This window comes from Theobroma cacao, chromosome 9, assembly GCF_053813885.1.
Source record: "Theobroma cacao isolate CCN51 chromosome 9, ASM5381388v1, whole genome shotgun sequence".
Taxonomy (NCBI): domain Eukaryota; kingdom Viridiplantae; phylum Streptophyta; class Magnoliopsida; order Malvales; family Malvaceae; genus Theobroma; species Theobroma cacao.
In genome coordinates, this window is record NC_142647.1 from 35,539,810 (window position 1) to 35,556,237 (window position 16,428).

General features: G+C 32.7%; 1 protein-coding gene across 1 annotated transcript; it reads right to left on the bottom strand.

The window, feature by feature from the left end:
* Positions 1–572: 572 nt before the first annotated feature.
* Positions 573–1,151, bottom strand: LOC148760905 (uncharacterized). Its single transcript, XM_088809702.1, has one exon. The coding sequence runs from the start codon at positions 1,149–1,151 to the stop codon at positions 573–575; it is 579 nt and encodes a 192-aa protein (XP_088665828.1).
* Positions 1,152–16,428: the final 15,277 nt, after the last annotated feature.

A 16,428-nucleotide genomic window follows, 5' to 3' on the forward strand; every position in this document is an offset into this window, starting at 1 on the left:
ACTTGAGAAATGTACTTGATTCTTGATGAAGTTTGAACTCCAACCATGCTAGTACCAATAACTTGAAAATAATCACCATTATCAATTCTAACTCTTGACTTGTAGTTTCTATCCAGAGTAATGAATAAGGCTTCATTCCCAATCAGATGGCTTGAACAGGTGCTGCCTATAAGCCAAGTATCTTTCTTTTCAACCCTAGAAACTTTCTGTGCAACAAAAAGAACTGTTTTTTTTTTGTCTTTTTTTTCTATTTATTCCATAATAGCTGACTTTTCTACATTTGTAGCTTTTTTGGCTTTACAGACCTTCTCCACATGACCAAGTTGATTGCAAGATTTGCATTCAACATTTGGTTGAAACTAACAAAACTTTTGAGTATGATTTTGTTTCTTGCAATATTGGCAAGAAGGATATTGGTTCTTCTACTTTATTGGTCTTTTTTCATTGACATTTTTCCTCTATCTTTCTTGTCAACATCATTTTTCTTTTTTTCCAAGAAAACACTTGCCTTTTGCTTTAGCCATAAAAGCTTCCTCAGTATGATCTTATTGTCGAATGGCTTTCCTTTGCTCCTAAGCTTGAAGAGCATTCATAAGCTTTATGATAGTGATCTTAGTCAGATCTTTAGAGTCCTTCAAAGAAGATATTTTAGCCTTGAACTTCTCTAACAGGTTCACAAGAACCTGGTTCACAATACGCTTCTCAGTTAGATCTTCTCCAAGAAGTTTAAGTCGGTTGACCACCTTCAAAATCTTGTTAGAATACTCTTTTGTAGACTTATCCTCCTTTATTTTCAAGACTTCAAGTTCCCTCAACATATTTAATACCTGTATTTGACGTGTTCGATCACTTCCTTGGAACTCTTCTTTTAACTTGTCCCAAGCCTCTTTTGGTGATTCACACGGCATAATGTGAGTAAATATGGAGTTTGAGACGATGGAATGAATACATGACAGTGCTTTAAATCTTTTGGCTACATCTTCACTATGTTCTTTCAATTGAACGATGGTGGGGTTTGCTTGCCTTAAGACTGGAAGCTTTTCACCTACCTCAATTACATCCCATAAATTGAAAGCACGTAAATAGGCTATCATTTTCACTACCCATATAGGATAGGTTTCACCATTGAATAACCAAAAGAGTAGAGGCATTGTAGCTTGCTGATACCATATGGTTTCTTTAGAGCTTTACATAGATGAGTAGTAGCTTCTCTTTTACTAGCCACGGTTCCTCAAGATCTCAAAAATGCTTTAATACCATGAAGAATTTCATAAAGAAAATCAGTCACAGTGCAGAGATAAGAACAGAGTAAAAATACCTAATTCTTAATAAAGAAGGCAATGGTTGGAATATATTCATTTTGTGAAATGGTGTGGTTTATATAACCACCCTTTGGAGGAAATCAAAACAAATAGGACAGGGCAATGGCACAGCAGTACCAAATTGCACTTTGTCTGCTAATTAGATAGTGGCTTACAATCAAGAAATGCCACATGCCTTCTATAGCTAATACTTGATAGCTCGTAGGTTATTCTGTTACGAGAAAATAAAATATAAAATACCATAAAGATAAAAGTTAAAAACAGATGAGATCATGTGTTCTTCTTTTCCATTAGTGTCAAACATTTCAAGGCCAAAAATTTCCTCATTTTAGACTCCCATCTTTAACAGGTGTCACTTGGAATGTTGATCAGGTTTTTGAACTTGTTAAATTAAGAGTTGCTACATGGGCCCAAGCTTTGTGGCTCTTTAAGTATGAAATGGTATTAGACACTAACAATTTTTGAATTAAGGGTGTAGGGATAAAGAAAAGGAAGAAAACCAGAATAGTGGAGGAGTGGAGCAAACCGCATAAAGGGGAGATGAAATATAATGTGGATGGGGCAATTCAAGGCTGCCTTGGGGAGGTAGGGATAGAGGTAGTCATGAGAGATGATGGCGAAAATATTAAAATTTATCTTTTCAAAAGCTATAAAAGCAGAAGATGCTATTGTGGCAGAAGTTAGAGCCATTAGGGAGGCTTTTATAACCTTTGCTGGATCAAAATTGGTTTACTTGCACTCTTCGCACTTTTTGACTATTGAAAGTTATTCAAGGAATGTAATTAAATGGACAAATAACCCATTTAAAGCTTTTTAGAGGCTTAAAAAGTGGATCTTGCACATCGAAAGGTTGAAAAAAAAAGTGGAGAAATGGGAAATTAATCACATTTACAGGGAAACAAATCAACTAGTAGACAACCTTGCTAAAGGAAGAGTGCAACAATAGGTAGAATTATTGAATGTTTTTGATTAAGTATCCTTGGGGCATTACCTTACTAAGTGTGATAGTAGTAATAAGTGTTTTGTTTTTATACATCTTTGTGAATTTTGCTATGTCAGTTGAAAATATATATCTCTTGACTTGCGATGGATGTTGTTGGGATGGATCGTAGTTAAACATCTTGGCTTTGAATTGAGGTGGTAATATTGGATGGTGATTTACTACTTAAGTGTTTATCGGTAAAGTTCTGTTGTCAAATACTATTACTGCTATTCCATGGTTCATGGTGTGAATGATAGAAATTGATGCTTTTGAGCCTGGTTTGGGATACTAAAGGTGAAAATTTTTATCAATAGCAACTTTAGAATGTAGAGGGTGTTAACTTTTCAAAGGTTTCTTTTTGTAATAGCCATCGGGGAGTATTGGTGTAAATAGGGTAGGCTTGTTAGTTGTTTTGATTTTTGATGTTACTGAAGGTTGCTTAGTGCTATGTTGAGAGTTAATGTTGTGTATAATTATGAAGACCCTATGGTGTGATGAGGGGATTTTGGCTTGTTATCCTCAAAAGCAAGGATACTAAGAACAAAATCATCTTGTACTATTAGAGGTGAATATGTGTTCTCTCTACTTTTATTTATCCACAAACATTTAAAAAAAAACCTAGTCATAGGCACATTTTATGTACTTTAATACCTTATTAATTGTATTACAATGTGTGACAGTCATTGCAGTGACTAAACCCACCAACTTTAATAAAATTTCGACAGTATAACGTGGCTTTTATTTATTTACCCAGCCTGCATAGTAAAAGACAGCTTACATAAATTCTTAATGCAATTATAAAATATAGCTACATATACTCATATATCATAAGCCATTCCTAAGAAAATATATTTTTTTAAGACAATTGGCAGCCTCTAATTACTCAATTTCATGATCAAAAGTTTTTTATTTCAGATAATCAACTCAATATATTTATTTGTCGTATTTATTTCTAAAACATCAAAAATTCCATTTTAATCTCATTTTCGTTTTATAAAATATATAAAGAGCATTTAAAAATAAACTCTAGATAATTTACAATAATAATAGGTTTACTCACCGTTTGTACAAATTAAATGCTTTCTAGGTGCCCCGTTCACTGTTCGTCGGGTACGACTTCCTTGCTTTTACCGGAAGGCTCTCCTCCTTGACACATTGCAAAAATTACACAATTCACCACATTGATGCTAAATCACTATATAACTGACTTAAATCCTATGCTAATGCATGGTATGAAATGCAATAGGCTAAAACGGCTTAAACGCGGTATTAACCTATTTTTAACATTTTACCCGATAAATTGCTAACGCACTCCATTTAAACTCCAAATTAATTTTTTTCAGTTTCTATACCTCAATTGCACCCAAATTGACTTAATGTCCCTTAGTGTGGTGCAAATTATCAGTCTCGATAGCAAATTACGAAAATACCCCTAGTGGGTAAAAATTTATATTTTTGCTCTGAAAATTCCCATTATTTTTCTAGGCTCATAATTCATCATTATTCATCATAATTCCTCAAATAAACATCAAGATCAGTAGCCAATATTCCCCTAGAAAATTCGGCATAATGGGTTTCAATGGGAGAAAATTATTTCTCTAGCTTATTTTTGCTATATTACAATATAACCTAACTAAAATCACTTAATTCAATTAAAATCAACCAAAACTCAAGCTCAAAACTCATCCATGGAGGTTTGGCCAGCATGGGTGTCCATACCCACTTTCTAATTTTGCATGGAAATGAGAAAAAATGCATGGGTAGTGAAAATCACAAGGAAAATCAATGAAATTTGCCTTTTTAATGTTTGATTTCTTGATTTCTCTTGATTTTCCCCAAATTTTTCAGCTAGGGTTCTTATTTCTTTTCCCCTTTTTTCTCCTGGTTTGGACGACTTGAAGAAGATGAGAATTCTGGAAATTTTGACCTTTTTGAAGGCTAAAATAATATAATATTATTTTATTTATTTTTTTAATGTTTTATTAATTCCTTAAATTCTAGCCATCCATTTGTTTCCAAATTTTCACCATACACTTGTCCCACATATCCATAGCTTAGATAAAATTCTCAGACTTATCCAAAGTCTTGGTGGAGTAATTTTTGAAATTTACACTTTTGCCCCCATAAAAGTCAAAAGTTACATTTTTACCCCAAAAACTGAAAAATTGCCCATAGACATATTTTTCATCCCTTATACTCATAACATTCTCCAATTTGTAAAATTTGATCTAAATTATCTCAAAATCTCAAATTTTGTCTGTTGGTGGTAAAATTACGATTTTGCCCCTACACTCCAGAAATCACCGGAATTAAACTTTTTCACTTCCTATCATTAAATTATACTCCAAATAGTTAATCTTGGTAAAAAAATTCACTCCATGATCAAATTATTATCTTAAGTGGCAAAATGACGATTTTGCCTCTGAACATCAAAATTTTCAATTTTTTTCCAAATGAACCCTTGAATTCCAAACAATCATTTTTAGTCATTCCTGGACTGTAAAATATTAAATTTCATCTTACGATTCCTATTTGAACTAGTTCGAGGTTAAATCAACTCAAATGTACCGTTAGGTACAATATCGGGTTTCGTCTATTCTTAGGGGCTTTCTTAGCGTAATAACATGCTACTCAGTGCATGTATGTCATGACATGTGTTTATAGGGTCGGGTTTTACACAATAGATACACATTTGTGTTGTACACTTAGCCATCTCTATTATGGAAATGCTTTTCCTTTTACACACACCATTCTGCTGTGGTGTGTAGGATGTTGTTCTTTGGTGTTTAATCCTTGCCTTTTCCAAATAACTACTGAATTCAATTAAGGTATATTCACCTCCATTGTCAGTCCTTAGCATCTTGATTGGTTTTCAACAATAGTGTTAAACTTTAAGAACATGCTAAGCAGTTTAGATTTGAATTTGATGAAATAAACCCAACAAAAGCTTGACATATCATCCATAAATATTAAAAAGAACCTACTGCCATTGAGTGATTATAAAATCATTGGTCTACAAACAAAAGAATTAAGTAGCTAAAGTTTTTTTTTTTGTAGCAATCTAGTTGCTGTAAGCAAGAAAAGACAACCTATTTTGCTTTCGATATTGAAAGGCATTGCATATGCTTTCTTCATCATGAATAGTTAGTAAAATTTGACAAGATTTAGGCCATATATTTGCTTTTATGAAGTATAATTTACATGATCTAACCTTTTAAGTCAAATACCCGTGTCATTCATGACAATAGAGAAAACATGCTTATTCATTTGATGCTAGGTTAAAGTGAAATTTTTGTTTCTCATGGATAAGGTCATAAGTTCACTGCCACACGGTTCATAGATTTTGCATTTCATATCCTTAAAGATTAATGCATATTGATTTTCTAACATCTGACCAAAGCTAAGAAAGCTTTGACAAAAATTAGGCACATATAACACTTCATTTATGGAATTCTTACTTAATGGAGTGGTCCATTCATTAAGGCTTTATCCAAAAGAAACATGATTGTTTTATGGAAAAGTTCAATATTAGATACAAAATGATTGGCTTTAGTGCAAGTAGGAGATTGATAGTTTAGTTTTATGTCTTGCAAGTCAATTGGTTGGTCACGTAAAAATACATCTTGTATTTAAGAATTTATTATTTATAAAAAGGCATTCTTTATTTCCAAAAGACCTATAAATATTGATTAGTTGAAATAAAGTTCATGGAATGTTAAATGCTTTGCAAGAGGTATTATAAGGGGTTATAATTATGTGAACCTTATTGCACCGAAGCATTATTCCTAAAAGTTTCCTCGTTGAAGTTTTATCAAGAAAAATGGCTATTGATAAAACATAAAGATGAACACATGGTTATGTTTCTCACTTATGAAGTGAGCATCGATCTCATGGATTGAAGCATGGGGATACTGGACCTAACACGTGGTTGCTTGTTAAAAGAACAAGTTCACTGACCCATCATGAGAATTTTATTTGGTATATCATTTAAGTGTCTATGAAAATTTTTTTTGTGGCAGTTGTGTAAGTGATCCTTAGACTTGAGATCATTTGGTTACCTTAAGTGTGGAATGCAATGCTTTTATTGCATTTAACCAAGCTTTTTTAGTAATCATTGTTAGTCATGATGACCTATTTGACCCAAAATAAAAGTACAGAGATTTGGTTGGGCATAATAGATGCATAATGACTTATTTAAAATTTCTTAAATAGTTTAGGGGGCTTTTTAAGCATTATACCTAATTACGTAACATTATTGTGCATTGAAAGGTTGAGTCAAACAACTATGACTCTTCTTAACATTTGGGTAGTTATGATACATTGCTAGATGCCAATCTTGACTAATAAATATAAACTAATCAATTAGGAATTGAGGGTGAAATGAAAAAGAGTTTGATTCATTTAATCCTTGTTTGATTGAGATTATAGGTAATATTTATTGCCAACATTTTATGAACCTAATGGGTCACACACATAAATTACAAGCTTGTGCATTGAACGGTTGAGTCAAACAACTATGACTCTTCTTAACATTTAGGTACTTATGATGTATTTGTTAGATGCCAATCTTGACTAATAATTATGAACTAATCAGTGAAAATTAATGGTGAATGAAAAGAAGTTTGATTCATTTAATCCTAATTTGATTGAGATTATAGTTACATTACTAGAAATTCAAGCTTCATTGACGGACAATTCTGTTGGCAAAGCTTAACAATCCGTTGATGCTCCAAATCACTGACGAAAATGCTGACTGAAAAATCCATTAGCACGTGATCAAAAATACCCTCTGCGGTAATGGCCACTCCATCAATGATAGAATAATCGGTTGAAATATTATCCAACGGCATATTCCATTGGCCTTTTTTTCGGTAAAATAACAAATCCATTCGTAATATATCTAGTCAACTCTACAATCAGTCTGTTAGAAAATTTTGTTTGTAAATCATCGATCGAAATTACTGACGGATTGAATGCCAACCTCATAGTCAAATTCTGTTGGTAAAAACTATGAATCTGTTGGTAAATACGTTGGTATTTTTTAAAAAAATTTTTTATACCTAAATGATAAAAAATTAAAAACTAAATGAATTGAAATATGTAAGAGAAATAATTTTAACTATTACAAATATGAAAAAATATTTTATTAATTAATAAAAACGTGAATACAAATTGTATTATTTTTATTACAATCAATTACAAATAAAAAGAAAAACACGTGTAGAAGAATACAAATGAACTACTAACTACTCTTATAAGGAATACAAATGGACTATTAACCACATCATGCAATTGAAGATTTGCTAAACGCTAAACTTGAACTTATGTGGAAACATTCCTTTGGTAGAAACGCTCATTTTGAAAGGAAAAAAGACAACATGTGTTCTGGAACATGATTTGTTTGATAGTGTTTGTCTTTCTTCCATTCAAAGATTTCAAAACCAACATCTCATATATATTATTTGGATATAACCTACCTACCCAAGATTATTTAGCAAATAGGGAATTCACAACATTAATTGCTCAATCCCTACTTTCTAAATAATCCCAAGAAACTTAGTCAACTCCATTGGATATACAAGTGATGGAGTGTGCTGTTATTATCGGATTTACCACGCAAGTGCACGTATCGTTAACAAGTAATATAATGATAAATAGAGTATTGAATCTCACAGAGAATTGTACCAACTTTTGTTAAGTACTAAAATTATCACAACCTAATCTTATTCAAACAACCGTAATAAAGTGATTAACTAAAAGTAAAAATTAAAACTAAACAATAACTAAACTAAATCTAAAAGCTGATAACAAATCTTAACTAGAAAAATTAATCAATAAACAAGCCTAAGATTACAATATCTCTCATCAATTCATCTAAATTTTATCTTTCTTTCTTGACTTGCTAAATGGATTGAGTTTGTCAAGCCTAGCTCTATTATATACTTGCCATGTCATTCATGTACTTGATAGCATGTCTGCATACTTGGATGACTCGGAGAATCGTTAAAAATCGGTATCGTACCTAGTGGTACAATTAAGTCGATTAAAACCTCGAACTAGTTTGAATAGAGATTTTAGGATGTATTTGAGAGTTATTGAACCTTAGAATGTTTTAATATGGTGATTCGGAGTTCGAGGAGTGATTTAGAGTTAATTCAAAAATTTTCATAACGTAGGGGCAAAATGGTCATTTTGCCACCCAAGGGAAAAATTGGAATGTTGGATGATATTTTGACTAAATTTGATTAATTAGAGAATTATTTGAATTTGAGAAGTGAAAAATTTCAATTTCGACATTTTTCTGAACTAGGGGTAAAACGGTCATTTTACGTGTCCACAGGGACGTAATTGAAATTTTTTGAATTTTGCACCACCATGACACTTGTCCAGCCCATGAACTTCACCCATCATCATTTTGGCCCATGAATAATTTTGTGGTGGTGAGAGAATGCTTAATTGTTAAGTATTAAGCATGCACCAATTACATGGTGACACGTGGCAAATTTTAATCCTTTTATAATTCCCTTTAAAAAACCAGCACACACTCCTCCCATTTCACTCTTCATGGCCGGCCAAAGCTAAGGACAAAGAGAAAAGAATAAGAGCAAACCCTAGAGAAGAAAATCCAAGAGAAATTTGTTGAATTTAAAGGAACAAAACAATTAAAGGCAAGATTTTTCAATTTTAGCTTAAGATTTACCTTACCCATGCTTTCTTTTTCATTTTCTATGGATGAAATACAAGTTTTCATGAGGGATTACATGCTGGCCGAACTTAGGGAGAGAGGTTTTAATGGTGGATTTTGCTAGATTTCATGATATCTAAGTGTTTTTAGTTGTTTGATGATGTTTGGCATAAAAAACAAGCAAGAAAATTACATGCCCTTCAACAACCCTCTTTGGCCAAATTTTATGGGTGACTTGTTGATGATGGATTTTGTTTTATTTCAAGTTATTTAGCTAGGAATTGATCAATTATGATGTTGGATATCGAAATCGGAATGAATTTCAGTTATGGTGAATTAGGTCACAATTAAGCTCATTGAGGTACTTAGGTGTATTTGGAATTTTGGAAGTGAAATGAATATATTTGAAGTTGAATCGGATGTTTTGATTAATTCAACAGTGTATTGTTCGAGTTAGGTCGAATACAAATTCAGTCCGATCATAATTGAACCCATGTAGAACACCGTCTTTAAGTGGTCATTCGGACAATTCTCATTCAATTTCATGCATTCATATAGAGCCTGAAATAGTTTTATAATAGTTTGGCACAAATATATTGAATTACGTGTTGTGTATTATGTATAGGTGGTGAGCCTTCTGATAAGGGTAAAGATATTGTACCCGAGGACCAAGAATAGAACTACTCCAAACTCCCGCTATTGTGAGTAACAGACTTTCATCTTAACTATCTAAAGTTGTTTCTACTTGTTTTTATGTTTTAAAGAATAATGAGTTTAAATGGTAAATTACTATGTTTTAAAATTGAAGTGTTGGTTAAATGAAATGAGTTTTATAACTTGTTTTGAAATTGAATATTGGTTTTGAAATTGAGTAAGTGGAGACTATATACTCGTGTTTTGATATATGGTTTGAATTGGTGGCTTATGACAATGTGATGGCATGAATGGCTAGATTTGTGTTTTGTGTGGAATATATATAAACTGTTTTGTTTTGCCTGACACAGGCTGGGTAATATCATATTAGCCATGTCATATTGCTGAAATTTTTATTGATTTGGTGGGATAATTGATTAGCTTACTGTAGTGGGTGGGTTTCTATGGACTAGCCTATTATAGGGGCATGGTAAACCCCGTTATATTTTAGCTTAGTATGAGAGGCGCAGAGGGTATCTCCTAAGGTATATTTAGAGTTCACTGTACGTCGAACCACCACGTGAGGGTGAAACTCAGCCAACTCCAAGGAACGACTACATTTTTAAATGTAAAAACATGTTTTATGTGTATATTGAAATACCCCATACTTTGATATGGTGATAAATAAAGTTGATTGAATACAAATTGAGGTCAATTAAAATGTTTAAAAGTGATAAAAGACGAAACGAGTAGTTTAGGATAAAATATTTCGAAAGTGAGAAAATAATAATAAAATAATAATAATTTTATTAGAGGAGAATTTGTGAGATAAAAGGCGATTCGGAAGTCAAGTGAGGCATAATAAGGTATTTTGGGTACCAAGGAGACAAGATAAAATTTTTAGAATAAAATAATATTTTATTAATAAAATAATATTAAAATATTAATATTTAGCTAGATGTCGAAGTCAATCAAGAAGAAGGATCATATGGTTGATCCAAGTGGGGGAGAAGATGACAAGCCCGACTCTATAAAAATATTTATCATGACATACATGTGATGGATAGCATGTTTGCATGCTAGGAGAGTTTCGAAAAATTTACAAAAGTCGGTATTGTACCTAGAGGTACAATAAAGTTGATTTAAACCTCGAACTAGATCAAATAGAGAATTTACGATGAAATTAAGAATTTTAAAGTCCCAGAATGGTTTAATATGGTGATTCGGAGTTCGAGGATCAGTTTGGAGTCAAACCAAAATTTTTGCTATCTAAGGGCAAAATGGTCATTTGCCACCTGGGGACAAAATGACAATTTTAGAAAAGATTTTTTTTGGCCCCATTTGACTTATTGGAGTATAATTTGACTTATTGGAGTAAGATTTGAGGTTTAGAAGTGAAAAATTTTAATTTTGGTATAATTTGGAGTAAAAGGGTAAAATGGTAATTTTGCCACTCCAAGGGCAAAATTGTAATTTTCCACCACCAGGACATTTTTCCAGCACATGGTCTTCCTTTATCCTCATTTTGACCATTGACTAATTGTGTGGTGGAGATAAAAAGGATTAAAATTTTTAAAGTTTTAAAAACGGGCCAATGACATGATGCCACGTGTCATGCCTTTATTAATTTATTATTTTCCTTTTTAAAAGGCACAAAAATCAGCTCATCTTCCATCCCATGGCCGGCCAAACCAGCAAGAAGAGAGAGAAAATAAAAACAAAACCCTAGAGGGAGAAAATCAAAGAAAAAGTGTGAATTTTCAAGGAAATTAAGTGAAAATGGTGAGATTTTTTCTATTAAGCTTGAGTTTTCTTATTCCCAAGCATTTCTCTTTATTTTTCATGATTAAATTACATGTTTTCATGATGAATTCAATTCTTAAAAAATGGGTTAGGAGAGAGAAACTTGTTAGATTAATTTGATTTTAAGTTATGTTAGTGTTTTAAGTGAATTTAGCATATTTAGAAACAAAACAACAAGAAAAGAATTTATTTTCTCCCACAATCATTAATGGCTGAATTTATCATGTGTTGAGTGAGGATAAATTTGATTTTCATTTTAGGAGAGTTGGTTAAGAGATGATGAATTATGAGCCTAGAAAAATAATGGAAATTTTCGGAGCAAAAATACGATTTTTACCCACTAAGGGTATTTTCGTAATTTGCTAGCAAGACTGATAAATTGAATCTCATTTACAGTCATGGAGGTAATTTAGTTATAATTGGAGCGTAGAAAGTGAGAAGAATTGATTTGGAGTTAAATTGGAGATAATAGGCCGAATTAGGTGAACACCGCATTTAAGCGGTAGTCGGATAAGTTGTATCTCATATCATGCATATATACCGAGCCTGAATTGATTTTATAATGGTCAAGTATTGATGTGGTGAATTATGTATTGTACATTGTGGATAGGTGGTGAGCAAAGTGCACTGGTAAAAGTACAGAGATTGTGCTTGGAGACTGGGATTAGGAGTACATCGACTCCTAGAACAGTGAGTGAACTTATTATCGTCCTAATTATCTAGAGTAATTTTATACAACTGTGTGATTTCATGGAAAATGGGTTTAAATGGTAAATTGCTATGTTTTAAGAGAAATTGTAATTTTATAAAATGATTTTATAAATTTTCTGAAAAATTGAATATTGGTTTTGAAAATAGAGTAATTGGAGACTGCTAGTTTGTGTTGCAAATTTATGGTTTTGAATAGAATGGCTTATGATAATAAATGAGCATGAATGACTAAACTGATTTTGTTGTTAGAATTATTTATACTGTGTATTCAGCCTTGAGAGGCTAGGTTGCGATAAATTGCCATGTCATGCTAGAATGAATTTCATTAATTGGTAGATTATATATTAATTATTTACTGCAGAGGGGGTTCTGTGGACTAGCCTGTTAGAGGAGCACGGTAAACTCCATTATATTATTACCTCGAACGGAGAGGCGCGTAGGGTATCTCCTGGGGTTAAGCTTAAGGTTCACTTCACGCCAAACCACCACGTGAAGGGGAACTTAGCCAACGCCAAGGAACGACTGTATTTTCTCAAACTAAAAATATATTTTAAGTGTATACGAAATTTTAACAGCCTTGGCGGACTCGGTTGGATGCCCTGCGCAAGGTATCACCGAGTATGAGTTTTGGCTTGAGCCAAAGTTTTAAGAAATTCATAAGCCAAGTTGATTACTCGATTTTTACGGATTGATTTTATTTGGTTGAAATGAGTTGAAAGGTAATGAAATTACAGTATGATAATTTATTTTAATTGTCTCCATTTACTCGACTTTAGATAGTTTAGATGGTATTTGTTTACTCACTAGGATTTTATAATCTCACCACCCTCATTTCCTCACATTTCAGGCTCGGGGAATTCCATAGTTAGCTGACTTTGACAAGGACCTTCATTTGGACTCGAATCGGTAAAAGCTGTAGGTTTCCAGCTTCCGATGCATTTTGGTTAGATGTGGGCCCACGTGTCACTGTAAAAGAAATTTTATGCTTTGGTTATTTGCTTTATAGTATATATGAATATAATTATCTTTTACACTATAAGAATTATGTACCGATAGTTTTATGAAAATTATTTTACAAGAAAATAGTTTATTTTATTAAATATTTTTATTATATTCAAATGGTCAAATTTTCACTTTAAATGAATGTTTTAGGTACTTAATTTTTTTTAAATCATTAAATATATATTTTCGGCTTACCTACTACATTTTTAGCAAGTTTCGAGGTTTTCGACAAAAAGGACGAAAATGCCCCTATGAGCCAAAAAAAAATGTTATGTTATGATTTGGAAATGATTTGTAATTCTTCGTATTTTGATTATTTGATAACTATTGCTCACCGGGGAAGTGCAAAAGCTGATACGAGAGCCTTACGAGGTTTCGATCGACATTCGGGGTGAAGAATGTTTGTCGAGGCTTCGCGGCGGTTGTCACGGGCTCGATGGGGAGTTCCGGGTCGTGACAATTTAGATTGGTATCAGAGCATGGTTTAAAGATCAGATAATTTGATTTTAAAGCTTTGAATTTTAAAGTTTTTGATTTTAAGGTTGTTTTAAGAAATCTACACTGACACTGCGTGGCCCCAAGTCTAGTTAAGTTAAGATAAGTTAAGTTAGGTTAGATTGAATAGAATGCATGCATCTACATATAGAAACCTACCTACTTTTGTGATACATGAATGATTAAGTAATTACTACTTGGTTGCGTATAGGTTTTGAGGTGCACTGGTGACACACACACCATGTCTAGGAGAGACGGTAGTCCCGACGCCTCTCATAGTATTAGCAAGGGATCACTAGATTCTACTGCTAGGAGCCGATGGCAGCCCGAATCGAGTTGTCCAAAACGTGCAGATAGTAATAATATTAATGTAAGCATGAGATGTTCCTTTTTGAGAGAATCTAAGGAATATGCTAAAGAAAGGGGGAAATTAAGGATAGCCGAAGGAGGTATTCGTTCTAGGAAGAGGGTGACAGTAGTCCGACATTTTCCACCAAGCTATGGGAGAAATGTAAGGGAACAACCAGAAAAGAATAAGGAGAAAGTAATAGTGGTAAGTAAACCCCGTAGGGGGGTGAACGTTGTACGACATTTTCCTCCTGGTTGTGGAAGAAATGCTACACCGATAAGTGATGAGGAACGTAGGAGAATGCAACAAGCCTGGATTGAAGAACAAAGGAGAAAGTCTCAAGAGGAAGAGGATCCATTGATGTGCCCGGATCAAGACAATGAGGAACCTAAAGATGTTTAATACTTTAGTTGAAGTTGTATTGTCGTAAATCTAGGCAAGTGTCGTTTAAGGGAAAATGTAGTAGTTACCTGTGTAAATGAGTTAGGAGTGGCTTTTATTTTGTATGACTCGAACGAAATGTAAAATAGCTGTTTAGATAATTAGATATGTATGGGAATCTTTTAGTATAACAGAGATAAATTGGTAATATAATTATTGAGGAAGGTTATAGAAGGAAGCAATAAGGTTATAAATGACATTCGAAATGGGTAACGTGATTAAGTTGATGATTGTAATTTAAGCATGAAGGGGATTATTCAGTGATGTTATGACACTATGAGGCAATAGTTAGGCCAAATATAACCCAATGAAGTTAAATTATGGAATATGGGGAATATAAAATTTTGATTCAGTAAGGATTGCGAGAATAAAGTGAGGAGAAAGCTGGGCTGTTTTCGTAGTTAATTATACCGAAAGTCAATAAAATTATTGGAGTATAAGACAAAGAAGATAATTGGATAGGGATGTCAATAAATTTGAGGAAAGTTGTAGATAGTAGGCAACTTATGTGTGGAGTGGTATATGTATTTTGAATTTATTACATTGTATGGAAAGGATGTTTTGAGGTGGAATTTTATGAATGTTGATAAACGTCAAAAGATGACATGAGATGAAAGTATTAATCTGGCTTAATGTGTATGACAAGAAAATAGAAGGTACCTATACTTATGGAACTCATGATATATATCTAGAAGGGAAATCACTGGTTGAGAATGATTGATGTGGTGACTTTGAATGTAGACAAATAGGTTTGATGAGAAAATTTTCAATAGCTACAGTACTTTAGCATTGACTGTTCAACGTTGTAATGCTTCGAATACCTCACGTTTATGATGCATGAGTAAGATGAGAGTGACACGATAATGAGCTTACAAATTGAATTTTGGTTGTTGGTCATTGTGTTTTGTTATCTGGGAGTCTTAAATATTTTGGAGAATGTTTACCCAAATGAATTGAAAAACTTCTTTATTGCCTTATATATAGGCATATAATTAAAAGAAAAAAATTTGAAAGATTCTTGAGATGACTATATTGGGATGAGATACCAAATAATGAAAGTGTGAAGGAAGAATTACGAGACTGGTATAGGAAATCAGTTTATATAGAATATCATTACGAGAATTTGTAATATCTGTTTTGATACAGTAAAATGACAAGAGTTAGGAACAACATGAGGCTAATTGGGTGACACCCTAGAAACCTATGAAGATGAGTTAGGGATTGAATGGATGAGTATGTATTTATATATCTTTAAGAGTAAGTGTTTTAGGAATACATAAACATCTTTGAGAAGAGATTCTAATCATACACAGCAAGTATGAAACGTAAAATTTTTAAAACTTGCTGAGAAGCCTAACGGCTAAATCACAAGTTAAGGGATCACATGCTGTGAGACATAAGTTTAAGATAGATATTCTCAAGGAAATACTCAAGAGAAGTTTTTCTTTGGATCTCGTTAAAGCAAGCACTAAGTTATTTGATTATAAAAAGGAAGTTGTAAGCTAAGAGTGATATTAGTATTAGTATTGAAAAATACTTGAGGAGAATCTAGTTTTAAGTTTTACAATTTCAAGTACAATTTATAAATTGGTTAAGGAAGAATGATGTTTTGTTCATATGAAGGAGTGGAACAAAGGATGATAGAAGTTGACCTTGAAAATGAAGTCAGATAATGAAACTTTCCTAATATATTATGGAAATTGGAATTCGAAAATGCTTAAGGCATACATGATTCAAATGGGTTTGAGTCTTAAGTGACAAATCAATATCGTAATGCAAGAAAGATACAAGATAATATAGAGGCATGAAAGATGATTAAGGACAAAAGGATGACTCTTAGGAATTGTGGTATTGCATGAGATGCAATGATCAAGTTGAGATAAATCTTTGAGGCATCAATAGGATTATAAAGCATACATGCATAATAGATTATAATTCAATGGAGATGACATTGTGATGAATGATATATAGTATAAGGAAACTCAAACATATGGTTGGAAAAGAT

What these genes read in the sequence shown, in the direction of transcription:
- LOC148760905 (XM_088809702.1), bottom strand. Translation starts at nt 1,151, where the DNA reads ATGCCTCTACTCTTTTGGTTATTCAATGGTGAAACCTATCCTATATGG.